The 22,333-nt window shown below is 37.3% G+C and overlaps 2 protein-coding genes across 2 annotated transcripts in view; both read left to right on the top strand.

Annotated features, from left to right (window-relative positions):
* The window catches only part of LOC149940717 (platelet-activating factor acetylhydrolase-like), a 333,976-nt gene that overhangs the window by 225,269 nt on the left and 86,374 nt on the right, over window positions 1-22,333 (top strand). The window lies entirely within an intron of this gene.
* LOC149940722 (aquaporin AQPAe.a-like) overlaps window positions 1-22,333 on the top strand; it is a 128,232-nt gene that overhangs the window by 66,235 nt on the left and 39,664 nt on the right. Inside the window, exon 4 of the mRNA XM_090178213.1 lies at window positions 18,853-19,057. Within this exon, the coding sequence (XP_090034339.1) occupies window positions 18,853-19,057 (205 nt within the window). The remainder of the gene's footprint in view (window positions 1-18,852; window positions 19,058-22,333) is intronic.

The raw sequence follows: 22,333 nt of genomic DNA, 5'->3' as shown, positions 1-22,333 counted from the left end.
TTTACACTATCATTACTCCAGCAGCACATTTTCGAACGGCTCATTTGGCCGCTCAAACATCAGCACCTCGCTCTGAGCTTCCTCCTTAAAGCTCGCTTTCCACTGACATTTCCCGACATTGGCACGTAGCCGCCCTGAAAAAATACAACAGACGGATTAAGCCCACCCTATAAAACGCGTAGTGATAACGCGTAGAGGTAGCTTTTTCCATCGCAGACTGCGTACCTTTCACGTTTCCCCTAGCGGTTTTCTAAGGCGGGCTGAACCCGTCTATTATTAAACGAGCTACTGGAAACTAAGCTTTCCACGTAGGTCAAAAACATACCGTAGAAACTCGGTTTATAAGAAGCCGGTTCCCTGTCATTGGCCGAGCTTAGATTCCTGGCCAAAAGGCTGGCCAGAGAGGGGGGGGGGCTGGAAGATTCGCCGTGATAAGGTTTATGACTCCTTTTTTCAGCGAAGAAAAATATTTCCCCAGCGACGAATCTCTCCCGGCAAAATGCAATGTAGCAAAGGCAGACCACCGTGGGCCATCATGCCGCCTTTATTCCCTTCGGCCCTATAGGCCATTCTTTCTCATCCTTATAGAGAGTGTTCTCTCCAGCCTTATTACGCCGAAAGTACATTCCGCGGATGGCTCCCTTTTTGTTACTCCAGACAAATGCCCACATTCTTATTATCCGCCTTTAAGGCATTCCACTTGCAAAGGTTAACACCGCGTTCGATAAAAATACCACCAGTCAGGTTTGAAAATCTTATATAGAAATAAAGGGGTTATTGAAAAATTACGATCAATAGGCGATGGCGGATTAAGCAATAGGATGAGTAGGCTTAAGCCTAGGGGCCCGGAACTTGCGAAAAGGTAATGGGGGCCCCGAGACGAGGCTTTAGCAAAGGGAATCGGGGCCCTAATAAAGCTCAATTTGCTCAAGCCTAGTGGTCTGGGTGGTAGCTAATCTGCCACTGCTGAGGCTTAAACTTATGGACCCGGAACTTGCAGAAAGATAAGGGGCCTCAAGACGAAGCTTGAGCAATGTCGGTGGGGCCCTTATAAATCTTAAGCCTATATTGGTACTTAGTCAACCACTGCTGAGAAGGCTTGAGCCTAGGGGCCTGAAATTTGCCAAAAGATAAGGGGCCCCAAGACGAGGCTTGAGCAAGGTCAGTGGGGCCCTAATAAAGCTCACCACGCACAAGCCTAGTGGCCAGGGTGGTCTTTTCTCCACCAGTTGTGTAGGAGTTATCTGCCTTGGAACTTAACAATGTACATTTATTGATTAAATTCAATAAGCTGATCCCATGCCCGAGATCCAAAATAATCATGATATAGAATTTCGTTATTTTTTTAATCACTACAGTTTTGAATTTAATTCAATCTATTTAGGATTTAATTATTGGAGATTGTCCTAATAATCATTGCAGTAAGCTGCAACTGGAACCTATCTCAAAATTATTGTCGGCCTTTTTTTCTTCAACTAAATAGTGATTTTTCAATAAATCAAATTTGAAAGGTGAAAATAAATAAAATTCATTCGTTCAATAATTTTTTAATAAAACTAAATTTAATAATTAACAAGATATCACGGACATTTAAGTACACCAAATCCCACTGATGTATTAAATATATTTTAAATATTTAATTTAAATTTGAACAAATTAACCCAAGAGGAATTTTATCGAAAATATATATGCGAACACGTTAATTTAAGTTAATTTTTAGAGAAACCCAAATTTTCGAGTTACCTGGTTTGGGAAATAACGTAGTGAAACACAAACACCTAAATTTAAATTAAATTTTAGACAATTCAAATTTTTCGAGCTATCGGGTTATGGAAATAAGGTAGCGAAACGTGAACGAGCTAGATGGCGCCTGTATGAACAGTGCGTACGCGGGTTGTGGTGTCCCGCGAATTGGCCAGAAATCTCACTTCAAATTAAAATTTATTAATGCAACCGAAAACGTAGTTCGTCCAGTACTAACTAAAAATATAATTTCCAACCAAGTCGATCCTAATTAAAAAAAAGTATGTAGATTTTAAGGCTAAAATCGCCAAAAACCACTAAAATGGAAAAATAATTAACTTCTTGGGCTCCATTTTCAAATATTTATATATGCTTTCAATTGACATATCGCTGACCCTTTTAGCATCGGCTACACACAAATCCTTTAGGATTGTATGTAAACACTTTTAAAAATGGTTGAAAATACATTACATTTGACAATTTGTTTGTAATTTTATTATTTTTTAATTTATTGATTTTTTTATTTAATTTAATTTAATGAATGTCCAATTAAGAATTTTTATTAATTTCAAAAATCGGTTCTATAGATTAAATCCAACGTTCGTTTAACAAGGTACATGAAAATAAAAAAATTACAGACTTTTTTGAAATAAAACTTTATATACGACCATGACCCTTCCAAAGACATTCTTGAATGTAGGTAGGCGTAAAACCCTGAAATATATAGGTATTTAGCATAGCTTACTAGCGAGGTTCATTTAAATGTCACGCAATCCAAAGCTAAAAAAAATAAAGTGATAAAAAGAAATCGTAAAACTTTGTCTGCCATCTGTCGCTTGTTTGGAATTTTTAAAACGCTTATAATCACAACGCTCTAGACTAGAAACTAATTAGTTGTATCAAACATTTTACGTATTACGTATAAAATTAGTCTACGAAATTATAAAACGATTTTAATATCGCTAGTAATTCAATGTGATTAAACACGAATGAAAAAACTTTCAAGGCATGCAAGCTTTAAGTAATTAATCTATAGCAAAGACACAATGTATCGACTATTTAAAAATCACGTAATAAATAATAAAAAAGACCAAAAAATCAGGTCAATTTATGTTTAAAAAAAGATAGATTTTATATGGGGTTTTTTTAATTTAGAAGAACGGTTTGTCGATTTTTATAGAACCAGGAAACATAATTATGGAAAATAAATTTGGGCGGTGGTTGCGGAATAGACCGCAAATATTTGAGAGAGAGTGGCCTTGTATTTGGCGAATATTAATGAAACGAAGCCCGCTATAATTGAAATACTTCGCTGCTATATGCAAATTATACGCCGTAATTATTTAAATTCAATGCAGCGGAGTAACCTACCTTTATACGGGAACGCCTGCAGATTTCCGCCATGCTTCGTAGACGTATCGTCAACCTAACTTGGTAAGGTTTTTTGCTCAACCTCTCTATTATCGCCTTCAAGGTGTTTTTCGCATAATTTAAAACTGGTATATGGAGCGGCCGTAAACCAACATTATTACCCCTAAATTTAATTAGTAAAAAAGATTATTTAAAAATGGAATTATCAATATTGTTGTTTGTCTTGGATAAAACCAAATGTTAACTAATCTCGCGATGAATCCAATTAAGTGGGATACACATTAGTAAATAAATGAATATTACCACGTTAAAACCACGTACGTAACTCTTTTAGTAGGTTTTACCTTTGGAATTCAATACTTGGCACATATTACCTGCAAATAAATGTAAATCCAAAATATCATTATAATTAAATTAAATTAAGAAGTATTTTTCCAGGAGCTGTAACCTTTTAAAATTTAGTGCTAACTCAAAAAAAAATATCTAATCTTAAAAGGTCACCCACCAGAAATAACAGATTCAAAGATTCAAGAACTATAGTTACAACTTAAAAAAAAATAGTTAGTTTCAGAAATTAAAGAAAAACACCACACCTGCCATGCGCCTGGTAATTGTAATTTATTTCTTTCCTTCTCGAACCGAAGATAAAATGTATTACCCTATATGTATCTCTAGCACAGGTATATATCAATATGATTAGCTAAAACCACTAGAAATATTTACATCTTGAAATAACGAAAAATATATTTTTTCTCCCATTGCATTTCGAATATAAATACTTGAATACAAATAATACAATCATAAAAAAATTAACGGAGGAGAAGCATGGACGTTTAAAAATAGGATTTAATTATTTTTATAATATAAAAGAATTTAAAAATAATTAAATTTAATTTTAAACGTCCATGTGTTTCCCCCTTTAAAATTTTATTATAATCGTTTTCTACATGGATATAATAAAAAATAATTGTAATATCTACAAATAATACACGCCCGTCAAAAGGAAGAGACGTCACGTAGAAATGGCCAATAAAATTAGGCGTCAATAAATTGAAAAGCGTTTAATTAAGGGCACCTGATATATTTGCATCGATCATCCGAATAGTGACTGATTAATTGCGGATATAATTTATGAATTCCCGGCCATTGAATCCGGCGGAGAAATTTGTCCGGGACGAGTGGCCGAGCGGAGGTGATAGAAGATACAGACTGGCTTTTCCTATAACTGTTAATTAAATGCGCGCCTCCAATTTATTAAAGAGCCGCCGTTCAAAGTCCGGAAACGTCCGTTTCAATTTTGATTAATTATCAAATTATTAATTTATAAGCAGGGGGTATTCAAAATCCCCCGACCAAGGGCGACGCTAGTAAAATTAAATATAAATACAGTGAAGGAACTCATTACTTGACCCGGTCAAGGCGCGTTTATATGGGTCGAATTATAAGTCTCAACTTAAGACGTCAAGTTCTTGTATGAAATTAGATGCGGAATTGGACGATGTATCTCCAGCTGTGGGAATTATTTGCTATGTAGATACTTTTGCTTAGTTTAATTATAATACGCGTACGGCTTCATTCCCACGTTAAGATTTGGAATCCATTTATGAATTTTAAGATTTGATATACCCGTTTCAGACGAAATAAACCAAAGCTAATTTTTAAATCGAACTGTATTATGTGTTAGCACTTTCGCCACGAAGCAAGAGGAGCCGTGTTCGATTCCAGTTTGTGGCACTGGGTGAAAACTCGAAACAATTCCTTCCGCGTTGAGTTTGCAAATGATCGCCTCAGTGGTTAGAGGGGTTTCCCTCCAGTTCTCTTGGTTTCAACTTTCCATAAAAAATTGTCGAGGTTAACGGTAATAGAAAATGTAGGGAGGTTTTGGCTCGCGGTGGGATGTAGGTCTCAAACTGCACCACCCTCCTGCGTATTGTAACCCGGCCACTTGAATTAATGACCATATAAGCGTCGCTGGATGACTTGGGCCTAACGCTATGACGATATTACTAATTATCGTCCAAAATAAACCAAAGTACATTTTTAAACCGGGTTTAAAAGGATACACAAATTGTTCGATACAAAACTCAATTCGAAACGAGTTTAAAATTTAGATTTCGAACTATATTCCTTTTCACATTGTCGCAGTTTCAATTCCGCATTTTGGCATAAATTGAGCGAGCCATTATATATTTATGAAATTCCAAAAAAAAACGCGACTTCGTTTATTCCGACAATAATAACTAGTTTCGTCTGCAAGAAAGCTGTTGAGTCGGCTCTTAGGCTAAAATAAAGATTGTAGGGCACTTCGATCCGTCACTGTCCCCGAGTGCAACTGAATTCGGAACCTCTTTCTTTCCCTATACGGTATAAATAGCGGGTGCCATTACCCAAAGACCCAAAAACAAACTGGTGACTTTATAAATGCGTTCTTCGTCACCCTCTGCCGCTTATATATAAAAGTCGTATCCAGAAAGCTAAATTTCTCCGGAATTCTAGACGGAGACTGGGAAAAAACAAATAGGTCTTTTAGGCCAAAACCTAATCAATCAGGGCGGAAAGTCGCTAAGGATTAAAGGGTAAAGGCAACCTGGCAAGAAGCGGAGGCCCTTTCGCGGGGTCATTTATCAGGTTGTCTTCGAGGGCGCCAAATTTATAGAAACCCTTATAGAAGGCGGCAACCCTTCCCCGGCATTTTTGGCGGGGTACCTTGAAAAAAAATGGTCGAAAATCCTTCATTGGGCCAGATTCGATTCGATCTGTTTCTAAAAAGGGAATTAAAGGGGGCGAAAGCCAAAAAAATGGGTAAAGAATAAAAACCACTATCGGCTTTTTCCCTTTGGAGCCAAAAGCTTTTGTTGAAAACAAATCGAAGGAAGACAATGAAATAGAAGAATTCGCCGCGGACGTCTCGAGATAAAGAGAAATTTCAGGAATGGGCCAATCTTTCGCGGTTTCTTAAACGCGAATTCGCGAGAACGAGATAATTGAAGGTTTTCTCGTGTCACTCCTTTTTCTTTCCTCCTCGCGAGTAACGAGATTATTCTTATTGGGTCTAATTAGGACGTAAACAAAGAGTTCCAATCGCGAAAATATATAAATAAAACTAATGACGTTAGAGAAAGCACTCAAACACTGTTATTTGAACTTATAAATAAACAAGCAGCGCTACTTGACATCCATATTTTATTTCCTCGCAATATATATTTCTATTGATAAAATACGCGAAAAAGTAGATAAGTCCATAATTAAAAGGGATAATATAGCTAAATCCTAAACAAATTTGAAGAAATTAAAAAACTTACTAATAACTCGTACCAATAGGTCTTCGAGCAACGCGAAACTCGGATCAAATAGATCTTCGAGTAATAAACTAAATTAAAAATAAATAAAATAGCCAGAAATTCCAACGGTAGACCGGTTTCGTTCTATTTGGAACTCGTCAGTACCGTGCGGGAAATCTGGCTGGCGACTATCAAATCTAAAGGAGAAACTAAGCCTAAACATTAAAAATTTCAAAACGCGTTGCGTATAGCAACGGAAAGCCGAAAAGGGGGGAGTGTGGTGGAGAATAGTATTATATTTCTATTGTACTGTTGAAATGAATTGGCTGCCATTGAAATCAAATTGTCTATTTTCGCTTAATTGCAATTTATGTAGATAGTGTTTTTCTAATAAACATTAGAAAAGCGTAATTAATTAATTAAATAAAGTGAGTACAATATTATATTTATTTATAATTAAGGAGAAGATTACTGATTTTAGAAAAACCTTCTAATATTGTTTGCAAATTTAATTAAAGCGACATTTATTGAATTGGGAATAATACTGCTAGAATTACAATTACGATTTCGGTTGCCGTGGTTACGCGGGACCTGTTCTGATAAAACTGTACGAAATTCATCTTTATAATTAGGCGGTAGCGCCATCTCTATTTTGTAAAGTTATATGGCTAAAAATAAATAATTATTAGCTATTTCACCGTAGGGTCATTCCATGACAAATCGTCCAAAGGTATCCACCCTACCTTTTTAGATTTGGATAAAAATTTGCCTTAAGGGTTATTTTGGTCGTAAAAGCCGATTTACAAATTATTTTTAATGTGCGATAAGCGGTTTTTGAGATATTCGCTATAGAACTTTAGCAAAAAAGGCCAAAAAGGCCTCAACACCAAAAACTTGGAAATTGATATCTCCGTCAATAAAAGTCTGATTTTAATGGGATAAAGCTTATTGTAAAGCATTTTTCTTATACAAACCAGCATAAAATTTTAAAAATTCTATATTGATTTTCTTAGTCTCAAAAAACAGTTTAAATTGTATGACCTTTGACCTTTACCTGTTACCCCAATTTTAGTGAAATATAAATATTTTTTTTCGAATTCCCCGTTTATGATTTAGTCGGATAGATCAAAATCCCAAAGTAGTATTTTTAGTTCTTTAGAAATAAATTATTTTGTACAACCCCTCGTGCAGTTTTAGAGACATGGAACTTGGTAAACATATCTTGTTAGTCCAGTCGATTTAAATTAAAAACGGGGTGTAACTAAAAAAAAATTGAATAGAATTTTTCTCTTTTGCAATGTGTTCCTAAAATCGGTCTGAACAGCCCCTGAAAAATTTCCATGAATCCCACCATGGGAAAGTGGTCAAAAGTGGTCACAGGTGGTCAAGGTAGATTTTATTTGGAAAATACGGTCGGGGAAAGTTTAAAAAAGTTATTCTGACTTCATGCTTTGAGATAAAAGGCTGAAATTTGGTGAATATACTTCACAGCTATAGGGGATAATTATAGGTCAAAGCTTTTTACCGCCGCCATCTTGGATTCAATATGGCGGACGCAAGTTCGGTGTAAATCTCGGAATATCTTATCAAAAAACCTTATAACGTATGCAAATACTCTTGATAATGTCTATTATCTATTTTTCCGGTTTATCACGGGCTTGCGCGGTAATAATATTTTCCCGCCATTCGCAAAATACAATATGGCAGCCGTTTCAACCTACAAGAGAGAGAATCACAATTGTTACTTGGACGATTTATGCCGAGTTTTGGCTTATTCTATAGGAAACTACATTCTCGGAGCGTTCCCGTCAAAATAAACACTATTTAAAAAAAGAAACATGAAATTAACCTAAATAATTTATTTTAAAAATTTTACAACTTAAATATTTTCGGTATCAGAGTTCAATATCCGGTTTCAATGAGTTTTCGCAAATAGCTAATTGGCAAGGTCCGCAGGCCGACGAACAATAAAGGCTTTGGCTTTTGCATCGACAACTCTTATCGGAGCACCTCTTGGTACATTTGCAGCGTATTAAATTTAGTAAGCAAATTATAGCTGGTGTTAAGTCCATCGTTATCGGACCACCCTCTAATATCCATCCCCGGTCACTATGGTTCAGATTTTTGACGTTTTATTTCCATACAAATACAAATAGTTAGGGGAATACTCTCGGGTTTCACAAGTGAACTCTTAGATGCAACTTTTGAAAAAAAAGGCTATGTAATGACCGTCAAAGTATCAGTTGATGTACCACCAAACATGGACTAATAGATTTGTATAGCCCCGTACCGTAAATAGATACAGAAACAGATAAACCCTGTTCCTTTAGAATAAGTCCAAACTAAATCGTCCCAGTAACAATTGTGATTCTCACTCTTGTAGGGTGAAACGGCCGCCATATTGTATTTTACGAATGGCGGGAAAATATTATTACCGTTCAAGCACGTGATAAACCGGAAATATAGATAATATACAATATCAAGAGTATTTGCATATGTTATAAGGTTTTTTGATAAGATATTCCGAGATTTACACCGAACTTGCGTCCGCCATATTGAATCCAAGATGGCGGCGGTGAAAAGCTTTAACCTATAATTATCCCCTATAGCTGTGAAGTATATTCACCAAATTTCAGCCTTTTATCTCAAAGCATGAAGTCAGGATAACTTTTTTAATTTTCCCCGACCGTATTTTCCAAATAAAATCTACCTTGACCACCTGTGACCACTTTTGACCACTTTCCCAAGGTGGGATTCATGAAAAATTTTCAGGGGCTGTTCAGACCGATTTTAGGAACACATTGCAAAAGAGAAAAATTCTTTTGAAAATTTTTTTAGTTACACCCCTTTTTTAATTTAAATCGACTGGACTAACAAGATATGTATACCAAGTTCCATATCTCTAAAACTGCACGAGGGGTTGTACAAAATAATTTATTTCTAAAGAACTAAAAATACTACTTTGGGATTTTGATCTTTTCGACTAAATCATAAACGGGGAATTCGAAAAACAATATTTCTATTTCACTAAAATTGGGGACACAGGTAAAGGTCAAAGGTCATACAATTTAAACTGTTTTTTGAGACTGAGAAATTCAAAATAGAATTTTTAATATTTTATGCTGGTTTGTATAAGCAAAATGCTTTACAATAAGCTTTATCCCATTACAATCGGACTTTTATTGACGGAGATATCAATTTCCAAGTTTTCGGTGTCCAGGCCTTTTTGGCCCTTTTTGGTAAAGTTCTATAGCGAATATCTCAAAAACCGCTTATCGCACATTAAAAAAAATTTGAAAATCGGATTTCTCGACCAGAATAACCCTTTAGGCAAATTGTTATCCAAATCTAAGAAGGTAGAGTGGAAAATTTCAAAAAATTTGGTCGATTTGTCGTGGAATGACCCCGTAACTTGAGCTAAAAAGGATCGTGCTGACAGAATAAAATTATTTTTAAACAACTTCAAAGGTTTGTTTGTTACGATAAATCATACATTTCAATTTCGCATCAGATTCGTTAAAAAATTCAATTGCCACCACTAGAGACAGATGCCGCCACGGTAGAACGATAAAATTGATATAGTCTCCTTATGGAACGAAATTGGTCCCGCGCCTGCCAGATTTAGTTGTACCTCTATTTATTCCCAACTAAACTGATTAACAATGTAACACTATTAATGTTTTGTAGTATGTTTACTGTTATTAGACATTTTATATCGATAAAAAGTTAAAAACATTAAAAACCCTTAAATAGTAATATATTATTCAATTTTTTATTTATCCGATTTGCGGTAACTTTTCCACATTTTTAACAATTCTAGTAAAACCCAAGTAATTAATAGGACAAGCGAAAAGGGTACAATTAAATCTTACACAGCCTTGAAAATATTCGTATTAACTTATTAAGAGGATATAATGGTAATTTAGAAAACCCACCTATTAAATATAAGTACCTTAAACACTAGCCTCATTTCAATACTATTCGTATTAAGCTTATCAAAAAATTGATAGAGAAACTGCGCTGATATCAGAACGGAACTCCTCCCCGCAGTCGAAATAATTTATAATATCTTTTAAAATATTTAAGACAAGGGAGGTAATAACCGTAATTTGGGAGATGAAAGTATAGAAGATGATAAAAAAACAATGCCCAGAAAGAAAAAATTCGAAGGGCTTATATAGAAGAGCGGTTATAAAAAAAATAGGGAAAAAAAGCCTATAATTACCCCCGCGTGGTTCTCGGATACAAAGTCAAGAACTGGAGGGGGAAGAAGCGGGGGAAGGAATTTATCGAATCCTCTCTTTTCCAAATGGCTTGATAATGACCATTAAGGGCGTCAGCGGGGAATTCCTCCGATCGTCTCCCCGGATTCCCCTTCGACCCCGGATTCCCCGCAAAGCCAAAGCTATCCCAACGTCGCTCTCCGATCTTCTGGAAAACCATTCCTTCTCCGCCTCCACCGCGAATCATCCCGCGTCAACTTAAATTCGTAACACCGTCAAAGGCGGGGATTCAAAATTGGCTCGTTGCTTTCACGGAGGGTCGCTTTCGCTTTAACTCTTTGCTAGTTTAGGAAATACGGGAATGTATCTCTCCAGGGGCGCCATAGGGTGGCTCGCAATTAGCCATCATCAACGAGTTGGCAACAGCCGCGCCAAACGTTTCTTCAACCGCGGAGTGGTCACGCTTGAATCCGCCCCACAAACGTATCCACGTAGATGAGTTTAAGTATGAAATAGCTTGTTTCATTTGGTGTGGTTTCGAAAAATGGATGACAGGCTTTTCGTCAAATTGTACGTAAGTTCAAAGTTCAGTTTTTAGATATTTGATTTGAATACGTTCTTCTTATCTTACTGACGCGTAATCGATGGCGTAATTTACTTTTGAAAATATTCCAAACATAGTTACGATATTCTCAAGTTACGATTTTTCTGTCAGAGTGACCAAACTCATCGTGACAGGACTCCCAGAGTTCCTATAATTCCTATAATTTCAATATGCTCCTATAAATTTCCAATTTTCTCAAAATCGTTCCTATAAATTCCCATTTTTTCGAAATTTTCTAGTTTTTCTATAGCTATATCCAGAAATTCCTATAATTTTAAAAATAATGTATTAGAAAACAGCCTTAACATTTGGGAAAAATTTGCCTTCTATATAGAGCTTAGCTCTGGCTTAGGTCCGGTGTTCCCGAAAACATCAATGGTTGGGCTGGCAGAGTTCCTATCAATTCCCATAATTTCAATATACTCCTATAATTTCCTATTTTTTCAAAATTGTTCGCATAAATTAATATGTTTAGCTAAAATGTTCCTATAAATTCCTATTTTTAGCTAAAATGCGAGGGGCTAACCACTCTTAGAAAGTCTGTACACCGGATTACGCTTAGATTAGCACTGCCAAAGGCAGGGACTTCAAAGATTACGCGTAATCCCATTAGTACAGTCAAAGGTACGGCTCTGTACACCGATTACGCGGAGTGATCAGCCCCTCGCTAAAATGTTCCTATAAATTCCTATATTTTCTATGAAATTTCCTATAATCTCTATAATATTTTAAAAAAAATCGCTGAGAGCTGTCTTGACGTTCGTTCTTAAATTAAGCTAGACGTCCATTGACCTTCCGTAACGTAAACATATCGCCTTCCTCAATGCATTTTCTCCGGTACAGCGCAAAAGCTTCTGGAAGACGAAACGAAAACGTTACGAAGAACCAGTTAAAGTTTATCTTTAGTGAATCGAGAGAAAATACGTAACAGTAGACTATACCATGGATTAAATAACCTTACAAATATTTGTTTTAAACGTGTTTTAAACACTTGTTTTAAACATTTTGTTTAAAACTTGCCAACCCTGATAAATGGCTTAAAAACAATATAAAAAAGGTCGCTTACAGTATTTATTTGCCACAATTAACCAGGAACCTCCAGAGCCACTAAGGTACTGACCACGATTGAATATTTCTATTTCAAATGTTATATTAGAACAAACCGTTGGAAAAATATTAAATTCGCCGAAAGCCGCCGCGAGATGGCGACGTGTCAAGAAATCTTGTTCTGGATTTGTATCGGTAAAGGGGGTAAAATTGAGGGGACGGCAAAAATATCTGGCAGCCTCGTTTGAAACAAACCTCTTCAACTCGTAGTATAGTAAAATGTATTAGAGAACTATCCCTGTAAGGTTATTTAATCCATGACTATAGCAATACCGCATTTTTACCCTTACCGCGATAAGTCCGAGCAACGTCAACCGACTTCTTACGAACGAGAATCAAAGTGGCGTTATCATCTGGCACTTCGATTGAAGTCGAAACACCCCTTTCATTTCTGACTTGGTCTATCGCTCGGTGAAGTCAACCCAACTACGATTACGACTATAAAGAAAAGACCTGGAAAAAGTGGACTTTCCGAACTAACGGTAAAAGGTCTCGCTCCATCCCGCGGAACACGCGAAAGGGAAATCGATGCCCCGAAACGAGCTTCGAAAATGGATGAAAAATGACGGCCCAGAAACACGGAAGCGCCAACAAGGGCCGTAAAAAGACTTCAAAGTCATCCAAAGACTATCCCGCCTTCTCGCTACGTATTAAAACCGGCGGAGGAAATAGTTTCGACGATCGAACAGCGTTGAAAAACAGATTACAACTTTTCTGCGTTTTTTTACTCGCCCTCGGAGGCTGAGAAGGATAATCAACGGAAAAGAGATGGGTATTCTCGAAAATCAACTGTTGATCGTTTCCAGGAATATTTCTTTTTCTCTTGTCATTTTTTTTAGCCCGGCCAAGCTCAGCCCAGAGCAGGGCTGCCTAGAATATTAGTTCTACGAGTGATGATGTATTGAGGGAAAGTTCTAGTAAAACCATCCGCTTGCCTATCATCGATTTAACCTAACATAAAGAAAGAGCCACCTTAGCTCTGGACTTGATCCGGATGCGAATATGAGCTATATACATAAGCGCCAAATTTCCGAAATTTCGATCCCTCCGATATTGATAGAGATATCTAGCGGTACTAATCGGTATCGCTAGTGTTTCTTTAATATACGTATCTCCGAAGTAACTTATAGACAGGTTGTTTTATCATTACGCGTCTGAGAGTCAACACGTAGGTTTCTACGCGTCTGAGAGTCAACTCTTAGGTTTCTTCGCGTCTGAAAGTCAACACGTAGGTTTCTACGCGTCTGAGAGTCAACTCTTAGGTTTCTTAGCGTCTGAAAGTCAACACGTAGGTTTCTACGCGTCTGAGAGTCAACTCTTAGGTTTCTTCGCGTCTGAAAGTCAACACGTAGGTTTCTACGCGTCTGAGAGTCAACTCTTAGGTTTCTTCGCGTCTGAAAGTCAACACGTAGGTTTCTACGCGTCTGAGAGTCAACTCTTAGGTTTCTTCGCGTCAGAAAGTCAACACGTAGGTTTCTACGCGTCTGAGAGTCAACTCTTAGGTTTCTTCGCGTCTGAAAGTCAACACGTAGGTTTCTACGCGTCTGAGAGTCAACTCTTAGGTTTCTTCGCGTCTGAAAGTCAACACGTAGGTTTTTATGCATCTGAGAGTCAACTCTTAGGTTTCTTCGCGTCTGAAAGTAAAAACTTAGGTTTCTACGCGTCTGAAAGTAAAAACTTAGGTTTCTACGCATCTGAAAGTAAAAACTTAGGTTTCTACGCGTCTGAGAGTCAACTCTTAGGTTTCTTCGCGTCTGAAAGTCAACACGTAGGTTTCTACGCGTCTGAGAGTCAACTCTTAGGTTTCTTCGCGTCAGAAAGTCAACACGTAGGTTTCTACGCGTCTGAGAGTCAACTCTTAGGTTTCTTCGCGTCTGAAAGTCAACACGTAGGTTTCTACGCGTCTGAGAGTCAACTCTTAGGTTTCTTCGCGTCTGAAAGTCAACACGTAGGTTTTTATGCGTCTGAGAGTCAACTCTTAGGTTTCTTCGCGTCTGAAAGTAAAAACTTAGGTTTCTACGCGTCTGAAAGTAAAAACTTAGGTTTCTACGCATCTGAAAGTAAAAACTTCGGTTTCTACGCGTCTGAAAGTAAAAACTTAGGTTTCTACGCGTCTGAGAGTCAACTCTTAGGTTTCTACGCGTCTGAAAGTTAAAAGCAGGTTCCTACGCAGCTGAAAGTAAACACGTACATTTCTTCGCGTCTGAGAATCAACACGTAGGTTTCTGAAATTCAAAACGTAGGTTTCTAGGTGTCTGAAAGTTAACAAGCAGGTTTCTACGCGTCTGAAAGTTAACAAGCAGGTTTCTACGCGTCTGAAAGTTAGCATAAATGTTTCTACGAGTCTGAGAGTACACGTAAATTTCTACGCGTCTAAAATTCTAAATGTTTGTTTCTAAAGCTTACACGTGTACGTTCAGTCGAGTAGCACTTAAACCGTCTATAACTTTCGAACTAGTTCAAAACCATCCCCCCAGAATACGTTTGAAACCTACAAAATTAGCCCCGCAATAAAATTGCCCTATGGCATTAAAGTCGGGGTGGTGGGTGATAAACTTAACTTCAGCCTCGAAAAAATAAATCAAAAACACCGCTCGCTGTAGAATGTCCTAACGGTATTTAAAGCGAGGAATTTCGTGCTTAAAAGTTAAAAAATAGAGAGAAGAGCTTGGAAATAAATTTTGGGCTCGTGCTCGGCGCATCTTTGTTGTTTCGAAAGACGAGGGCATATTCTCATCATTAAAAATCGCCATGGAAGCTTTTCTTTTTAGGGTGATTGTGAGCCACTTGTAATCCTTTGAGCACGCTCTGTTTACGGCCCAAGCGACGACGGCCTTCCAAGAATTTCAATCGAAAAATTCCGCCCCGACAAATTCTAAGGATTCCTTCCTTTCTCGAGCCGAATTGGCCCCGAAGGAAGAAAAAATTGCCTTATTTTATACATTACTACAGGGACTAGGCAAAGTAAAGCTAAAAAATACTTTGTACCAAGATAGAATTTATGTTACTGAGACCGTACGAGTCGACGGTAACGCCATCTGTCTGCTGTTTGTTTTAAAATAATTTTGACATAATAATTGAGCTTTTATGAACTATATTACGGTTTATGGTTAATTATTTTAATAACGTTGATATATTCAATTAAATTAAGTGCTAAATTTGACTATACACTTTTTCTCCGAAGATAAGAGATAAGATAAGTTTCTGAGATCGATACTACAATTGTGAAATATGTAGGGTTTTCCGCCTAAACCTAAACCGATCATATGGTCTCTCTAAGTAAAGATCTGCGTAATATTTACTACGTAATTAAGTCACATCCTAGTGAGTATATCATCAACTAGGCGTGTCTAAAAATATTTTAACTCCACCTTTTTTTGTTATTTTTAATAACATTTAATTTATTGCTACTAACAAGCAGACGACCCGAGGTGTTACACACCGATTTTGTTCAAACTCGGGGGATTGGTAGACGTTCATGTAACTTGAAAAATCCTAAAGGGATTTTATTCAATGGGCAACGGTTGTGCCATGGCAACGAAAAATGTTTTTGACAACATAAAATTGAAATTTTCCCATTGAAAATAACATGGGATTTGGACCGATTCCTGTGAAAGATTTTAAAAAATTTTAAAAAAATTTAAAATACCAAAATTATTAAAAAAAAATGTTAAAAATTGACGAAAAAAATCAAAATTGATCACATTTTGATAAATTTGAACCTAATGGGTGAAAATGAACCGATATGGCTTAAATAGGAAAAATTTCAATTTTATGTTGTCAAAAACATTTTTCGTTGCCATGGCAAAACCGTTACCCATTGAATAAATTCCCTTTAGGATTTTTCAAGTTACATGAAGGTCTACCAATCCCTTGAGTTTAAACGAAATCGGTGTGTAAGAGAACACAACCGACTTACTAGTCTTCTGTTTGGAAAAAAATTTTAATAAGTTCAGATGGCACCAGTATCATATTAATTTCTTCTCACATGGAAATTGCCGTTGACATGGGGACATTTTGGTTTGAGATGAGCTGTAGCGAGTTTGGAAGGTAGATTAGTACGTTCTCAGTAACCTAAATATGTTCTTGGTTGTACTTTGAACATAACTTAATTACTAGACGAGGCTTAAAAATCCCTTTCCAAAGTATTTTATTCTATAAAGCGAGTAGCTTTATATGCAAATTTGACCTCGCCAACTATACGTATACTCTTCCTTGGATGCGTAGGAACCTCTAACGTCCTGGAAACCTTTATAAAAAAGGTCAAAAAACCACTTATTTAAAATTTTTTTTAAACTTTTAGATTAATTAAAAACCAAAAAATAGTTTAGTAAATTTCAATTACAATTTGATACAAGAACAATTTTTATTCTAAGCCAAAAACGTTGCGCAAATCATCAAATAAGCGGAAGACAATTTCATTAAAATTTCAATTAAAATAATAAAATAAAAACGTTCTGGCCTCTAAAATTAAGTTTTTTTTTGAAAATGCGTTTGCGCACTGATCTTCAGATTTATTTATGTAACTAAAAAAACCAAGCAAAGACGTCTGCTAAGTTCCATTATTTTAATTACCTTACCACTAATCCTGGTACGTAAATAAAGACCAAATATTATTTAATGGTAAAGACCTATTAATAATGAACATTTCGGTCGTAACGAGATTAAATAAAGTAGTTTTTAAATGCGTGCAATTAAACGGCCTTCATTATCCATCTCCTTCGTTCGGTTAATGATCTCGACGGCGTATACGGTTACAACAGACTTTAATGATCAACGTTCTCATTTGAATAATGATGTAGGCGAAAACAGTAATATTATAGCCGGCAATGATTAGGCTTAATTATGGATTAAAAGGGGATACTTGGCAAGATGGGACTGGACCCCGACTGTACAAACTATTCAACTTGTCCTTGACTAAGAAATTGCGGAATAACTGAATTAATACGTCCCATGTTGAAGTTGTCAGTGCATGCGGGGAAACGTCCTGAGAAATGGGCACAGATTGTTAACCTTACCGCGACTGATTTGGTTTAAATGGCTAACAATAACGCACAAACCAAATCAACAACCAATAGTTTCGGAGGTAATGAATATCGCAATCCTCCAAAATTGTCTTGAACTCTAAAATAAACCAAGACTTCACTTGGTCAAATGTTGTCCGATCAACTTTATCGACGATTTTAATTTCAAATTAGCTTGGTTTTTTAGAATAGACCTTTCTATAAAGTAACTTTGGCTTTCTTGTTTTGATATTGCTGGTGCATCACGGGTGACGTGTCGACAGGCCTGACAAGAGAGGGGGGAAGCTGGTACAAATTACCCGGGGCCCGTACAACCTTTGGGGGCCCGCGTTTGAGCTCTTCTATTTTACTTCTACCGCGACCCATTGTTATTTAGAAAAATAAGGTAGCTCTTGGGGCCCGAAATTATTGTTTTACCGGGGCCCGGGCCCGCTCTTGGCGGCCCTGCGTGTCGATGACGTTTTACTACGAAAAGCCCTGGACATAAAGAGTAGATTCGACGAGGCACCCTGTTTTTAAGCCTAAACTGAACTGAACTTCTACGTATTTCGTGACGAATGAGTTACCCCTATATAATTTAAGGAACGTCCAGTTACTAGTATATATGTATTAGATTTTTTCTTATCTAGTGTTGATTTGAGTTGATTTTTGATTAGTGACCAATTTCTACCAGTTTATTTCGGAAGACAAAATTTACAAGCAGTTCTTATTTTGTTCCTTTATGCAACAATCTTAAGAAAAAACTAGAAGACCATATCGTTCTTTGACTATTAATATATGCAAATATAATAATCATAATAATCATCAGCTAGGCTAATACCCAAGTCATCTAGCGACTTTTAATGCCTTAAACAGGTGGCCGGGCTACAATGCGTAGGAGGGTGGTGGCAAGTAGTGCTCGGAATTGTTTATTCATTATCCACAAATTTTCCGATTTATTTAAAAAACGTTGGTAAAAAGAATATCATTTTAACCAAGCATTTATTTGAATAAAAGTGGCATTTATTTAAATAATTGTTTGTTTTATTTAAATAATAGGCTTATTCACTTTCGATTATTTAAACATTTTACAATTTTTATTCAACTATTGGTTATTTAAATAAATATTATTTAAATATGGCCGAGCTTATTTTATTCATGGATAAAAATTAATGGAAATCCGAGCACTAGTGGCAAGCCCTTCATGCCACGCGAGCCAACAGCTCCCTACACTAACTATTGTCGTTTACCTCTGCAAGTTTGTATGTAAAGAACTCGGGGGAAAACCATTTTAATATTAAAAATATGTTGTTAAATATGCGTGTTGTTCCAAAACAAATAAACTTTTTAATCCCATAAAAATAATTTAAAACTTTGCAAAAACAAGTTGATAAGCTGATAAGCAATTTAATAAAAAGAAACTTACCGTTATCGATTACAATAGTCGATTAAAATACATTTTGGATAATCATAAATGAAATAGACTTTTTTATTTACATTTCATTTTCCCGTATTTCTAGGGTGACGATTCCTGGTCATCAAGGTAACTTGGGCAGCACGCTGACCAATGACAATCTCAATTCGTGGCAGTCCTTCGGGGTGGAGTTTGTCTTGACTTTCGTGGTCGTCTTCACCGTCTTCGCCACCCTCGACTCCAGCAGGAAAGCGCTGGGCAGCGACGCGTTAGCCATCGGAATCGCCTACTTGGCTTGCTCATTCACGGGGGTAAGTCTCACGTAGCAAACCATATATGGGTGTTTCAAAAGGTTATGCAAACATTTTAAGGAGTTGTCGGGGCTGAGTTGAGAAGTATGCCTGTTTTCCCCCCTTTTCCTACGATGCGTTAAAAGAGCGCCAGAGAGCTTCAAAGTTCAAGTTCAAGTTCAAGTTTCAAGTTTCAAGTTTATTGTTGTTAATTCGTAGTAAATTTACAATATTTGGTTACGGGCCAAGTCATACTTCTTAAAGGGAATATAACCTGCAAAGCAATCTTTACGGAAGACCCCTTAAATTATTCAAATTTCCTTGTACAGTGGCGCCAAACATGTCTAAAGCCAAAGGCAACAGTGGTCAGAACTGCAAACGTTGGTGTTCCACACCAAATACCTTTAAGTTAACGTTTTTACGCTGGTTACCTCAATTTGTTACTTTTTGACTTATCACACGAACCAAAACCTTAATGTTCGCATTTCCCAGCTGCTTGGTTTTGCGCTTGTTGCAGCCTACTTCCAGGAGCTAGTAGGCCACGCTTTGAAGCTATCTAACGCTCTTTTCACTCATCGTAGGAAAATGGAAAAAAACAAGCATACTTCTCAACTCACCCCTACAAACTCCCAAAATTTTTTCCATAACCTTTTAAACCCCTGTATATAATTCATAATCAACCCCCCCCCCCCCCCGGAACGAGAAGGGGGGAAGCAAATACGCCACCAACAGGCGCTTCATTTTAGGGTACCAATGAGACACCGAGCTAAAAATCTCACTTAAAGGGGAATTGCCACTAATACCAAAATTTACGAGGTTTGATGATGATAGAAAATATATTAATGATTATGTTCCTAAAATTTTATAGTTATTGGAAAAGTATTTAAAAAGTTACGCTACTTTTTCCGCAACCTACATCAAACGGCTTCAAAAATTTCAGAAATCGCGGTTGAACCTACGTGCAGCGCCAAAAGAATTAAGCGGCGAAAATTTGAGAAAGGGCGGCGTGTAAGGAATTTTAAAAACACGATAAACTACAATCTACGAATATAACTAGGTTAAAAAGCCAAGGAGAATGTCGTAGCGGACGACAGTTCCGACCGAAAAACGATAAAACCGGGGAAAATAATATTTCGTTCACGAGATGGCGCTGCACAGTGGCGTACCGTACACGGGTTTTGCCAGACAGGTTTCCCTGGGCCCCCGACCTTTAGGGGGCCCCATCGCGATCGCGAACAAGAAGGGGTGGCCCGGGTGAGAAATTGTGGAATCACTGCCACACGTAGGGTGGGGGCCCCTTTTTCGCGTTCAACCCTGGGCCCAACGTCATTTCGTTACGCCACTGGCGCTGCAGGTAGGTTCAACCAAGCGGTTCTGAGATTCTTGAGTCGGGGGGGATAAAACACGAAAGTTGGTTTCTAATAATAAATCAAATACTGGAAATATTAACGTGAAATTTTTTGTATATCCATTTTGGGACGTCCTCTATCCATTTAAAGCAAGTGTCGGTTCTAGGTGAAGTAGCTCTTTTTTCAACAGATGTCGCTAGCGTCGAAATCAAAACAAGATGCGGGACATAAAAGTATGCTTCGCGTTGATTGGCTCGTTTGTAAATTTGTCAATAACTTCAATTATAGTAATTGTTTACAATACATTTTATATGGGATGTATAATTTAGGTTAAAGTTCACTAAGTAGAGTAAAAGTGGTCTAAATATAGTCAGGCCCGTACACGGGGGGGGGGGGGCGCCAGGGGATGCTCAGCGCCCCCAAATGAGTACTTGAGCATCCCCAATCCAACTGACCCAAAAAAAATCGAGTGCTCAATTACCGAAAGATATGATCTAAAATCAGTAAATATTTGAAACCATTTTACTAAAGTTTTTGAAAATTGCTTTCGCGCGTCTCCCTGCACTAGAAAAACTTTTCAATTGTAGAAATATTGAACCAGCTTATCAAAAATGTTTTGACGGATATTTTAGGACTACAACCGGATTAATATATTTACTAATTTCATAGGTGGGGAGATAAAAATTACTCAAGGTATTGGCACCCCCAAAAAGAATTTGAGCGCCCCCGAGTTTTGGCGGCTGTGTACGGGCCTGAATATAGTGCTCTATAATTTCTCTCTGACGACGTTATTGTTTCGCTATTTTGAATTTTAGCTTCCGTTCCTATTAATAGATGGCTCCACGGTCTCCACGAAAGTAATTTTTTCTAAGATTCGGATAGATTCACGGCCATTTCTAATAGCAGGGGCCTTTTCATAATACAGGTGGCAATGATGGAGCCAAAAGTTGCTTTAAATGGTTTTTAACCAATTTTAGGGTGGTGACAATTCCCCTTTAAAGACTTTTCTCGAAATTTATCTTTAGTAACAAAGTCTCATTTCGGAATTTTGAAATGAGATTAAAAATAAAGTTTTGTCTCTTTTCGAAAAAGGAGCGTGTTAATTGGCCAAATGAAAGTGGCTGCGTGTCCGTCCGGGGATCAATTCATCCCGACGAAATGCCCAAAACGACGATTAAATAGAACGTAAAGTTATCTCCGACGAACTCGGTTTATTAGTGAAAACTTTACGCGCTCCTAAGGATACATTTCCTAGACGTCTCATACACAACCTATACTAGTCTTGATAACAAAATTCCCACGATAGAGCCGCTTAACGACCTCAACTATAAATAGGGGGATGTTTGCGTTCACGCCCACGCGGTTTAACGTTTCCAACTTTCCACCAGAGACCAATTCAATTTCCAAATAAATTCGGCGTAACTTTGAAATGGCCGAACACGAACGAGAAATTAAAATATCAATTTTCCGTGAAAATCCGAATGGCTCTACAATTCAATCCCGATTCCCACCGACCCTTTCGAATCTCTACGCCTCGCGAGACGGGTCATTCGGAAATTATTTAGCTATATAGTTAGAGCCTAGCGCCGCTGATCCAACGCCGCCGACGCCGATATTTTCTCTCGCGCCAAACCACCACCTAACCACCGGCGCCGCCGATAAAGTTTGTTCCTGCCGCCAACATTTTTGTGGGTTTTTCTACGTAAACTTATTTTTTGTTCTTTCAAAAACATTTTAGAAATTTTAAAAAGGGGGAGGCATTTTTTCCCCTTCGCGCCGCCGCCGAAAACCATCAACGCCGCCGAGGGTTTTTAAAATATCGGATCGGTGTTTTTCAAATCGAATCAGCGCTGTGCTCTATATATACAGTCGCGTTAATTCGCAATTTTATCCAATAATAGCCTCATTGATCCACATACTTCGATAAGTCATCATTTTTTTTATTAAT

Source organism: Leiobunum rupestre, chromosome 6 (assembly GCF_980474605.1).
Source record: "Leiobunum rupestre chromosome 6, qqLeiRupe1.1.hap1, whole genome shotgun sequence".
Classification (NCBI taxonomy): Eukaryota; Metazoa; Arthropoda; class Arachnida; order Opiliones; family Sclerosomatidae; genus Leiobunum; species Leiobunum rupestre.
This window is presented reverse-complemented; position numbering and strand designations above follow the sequence as displayed.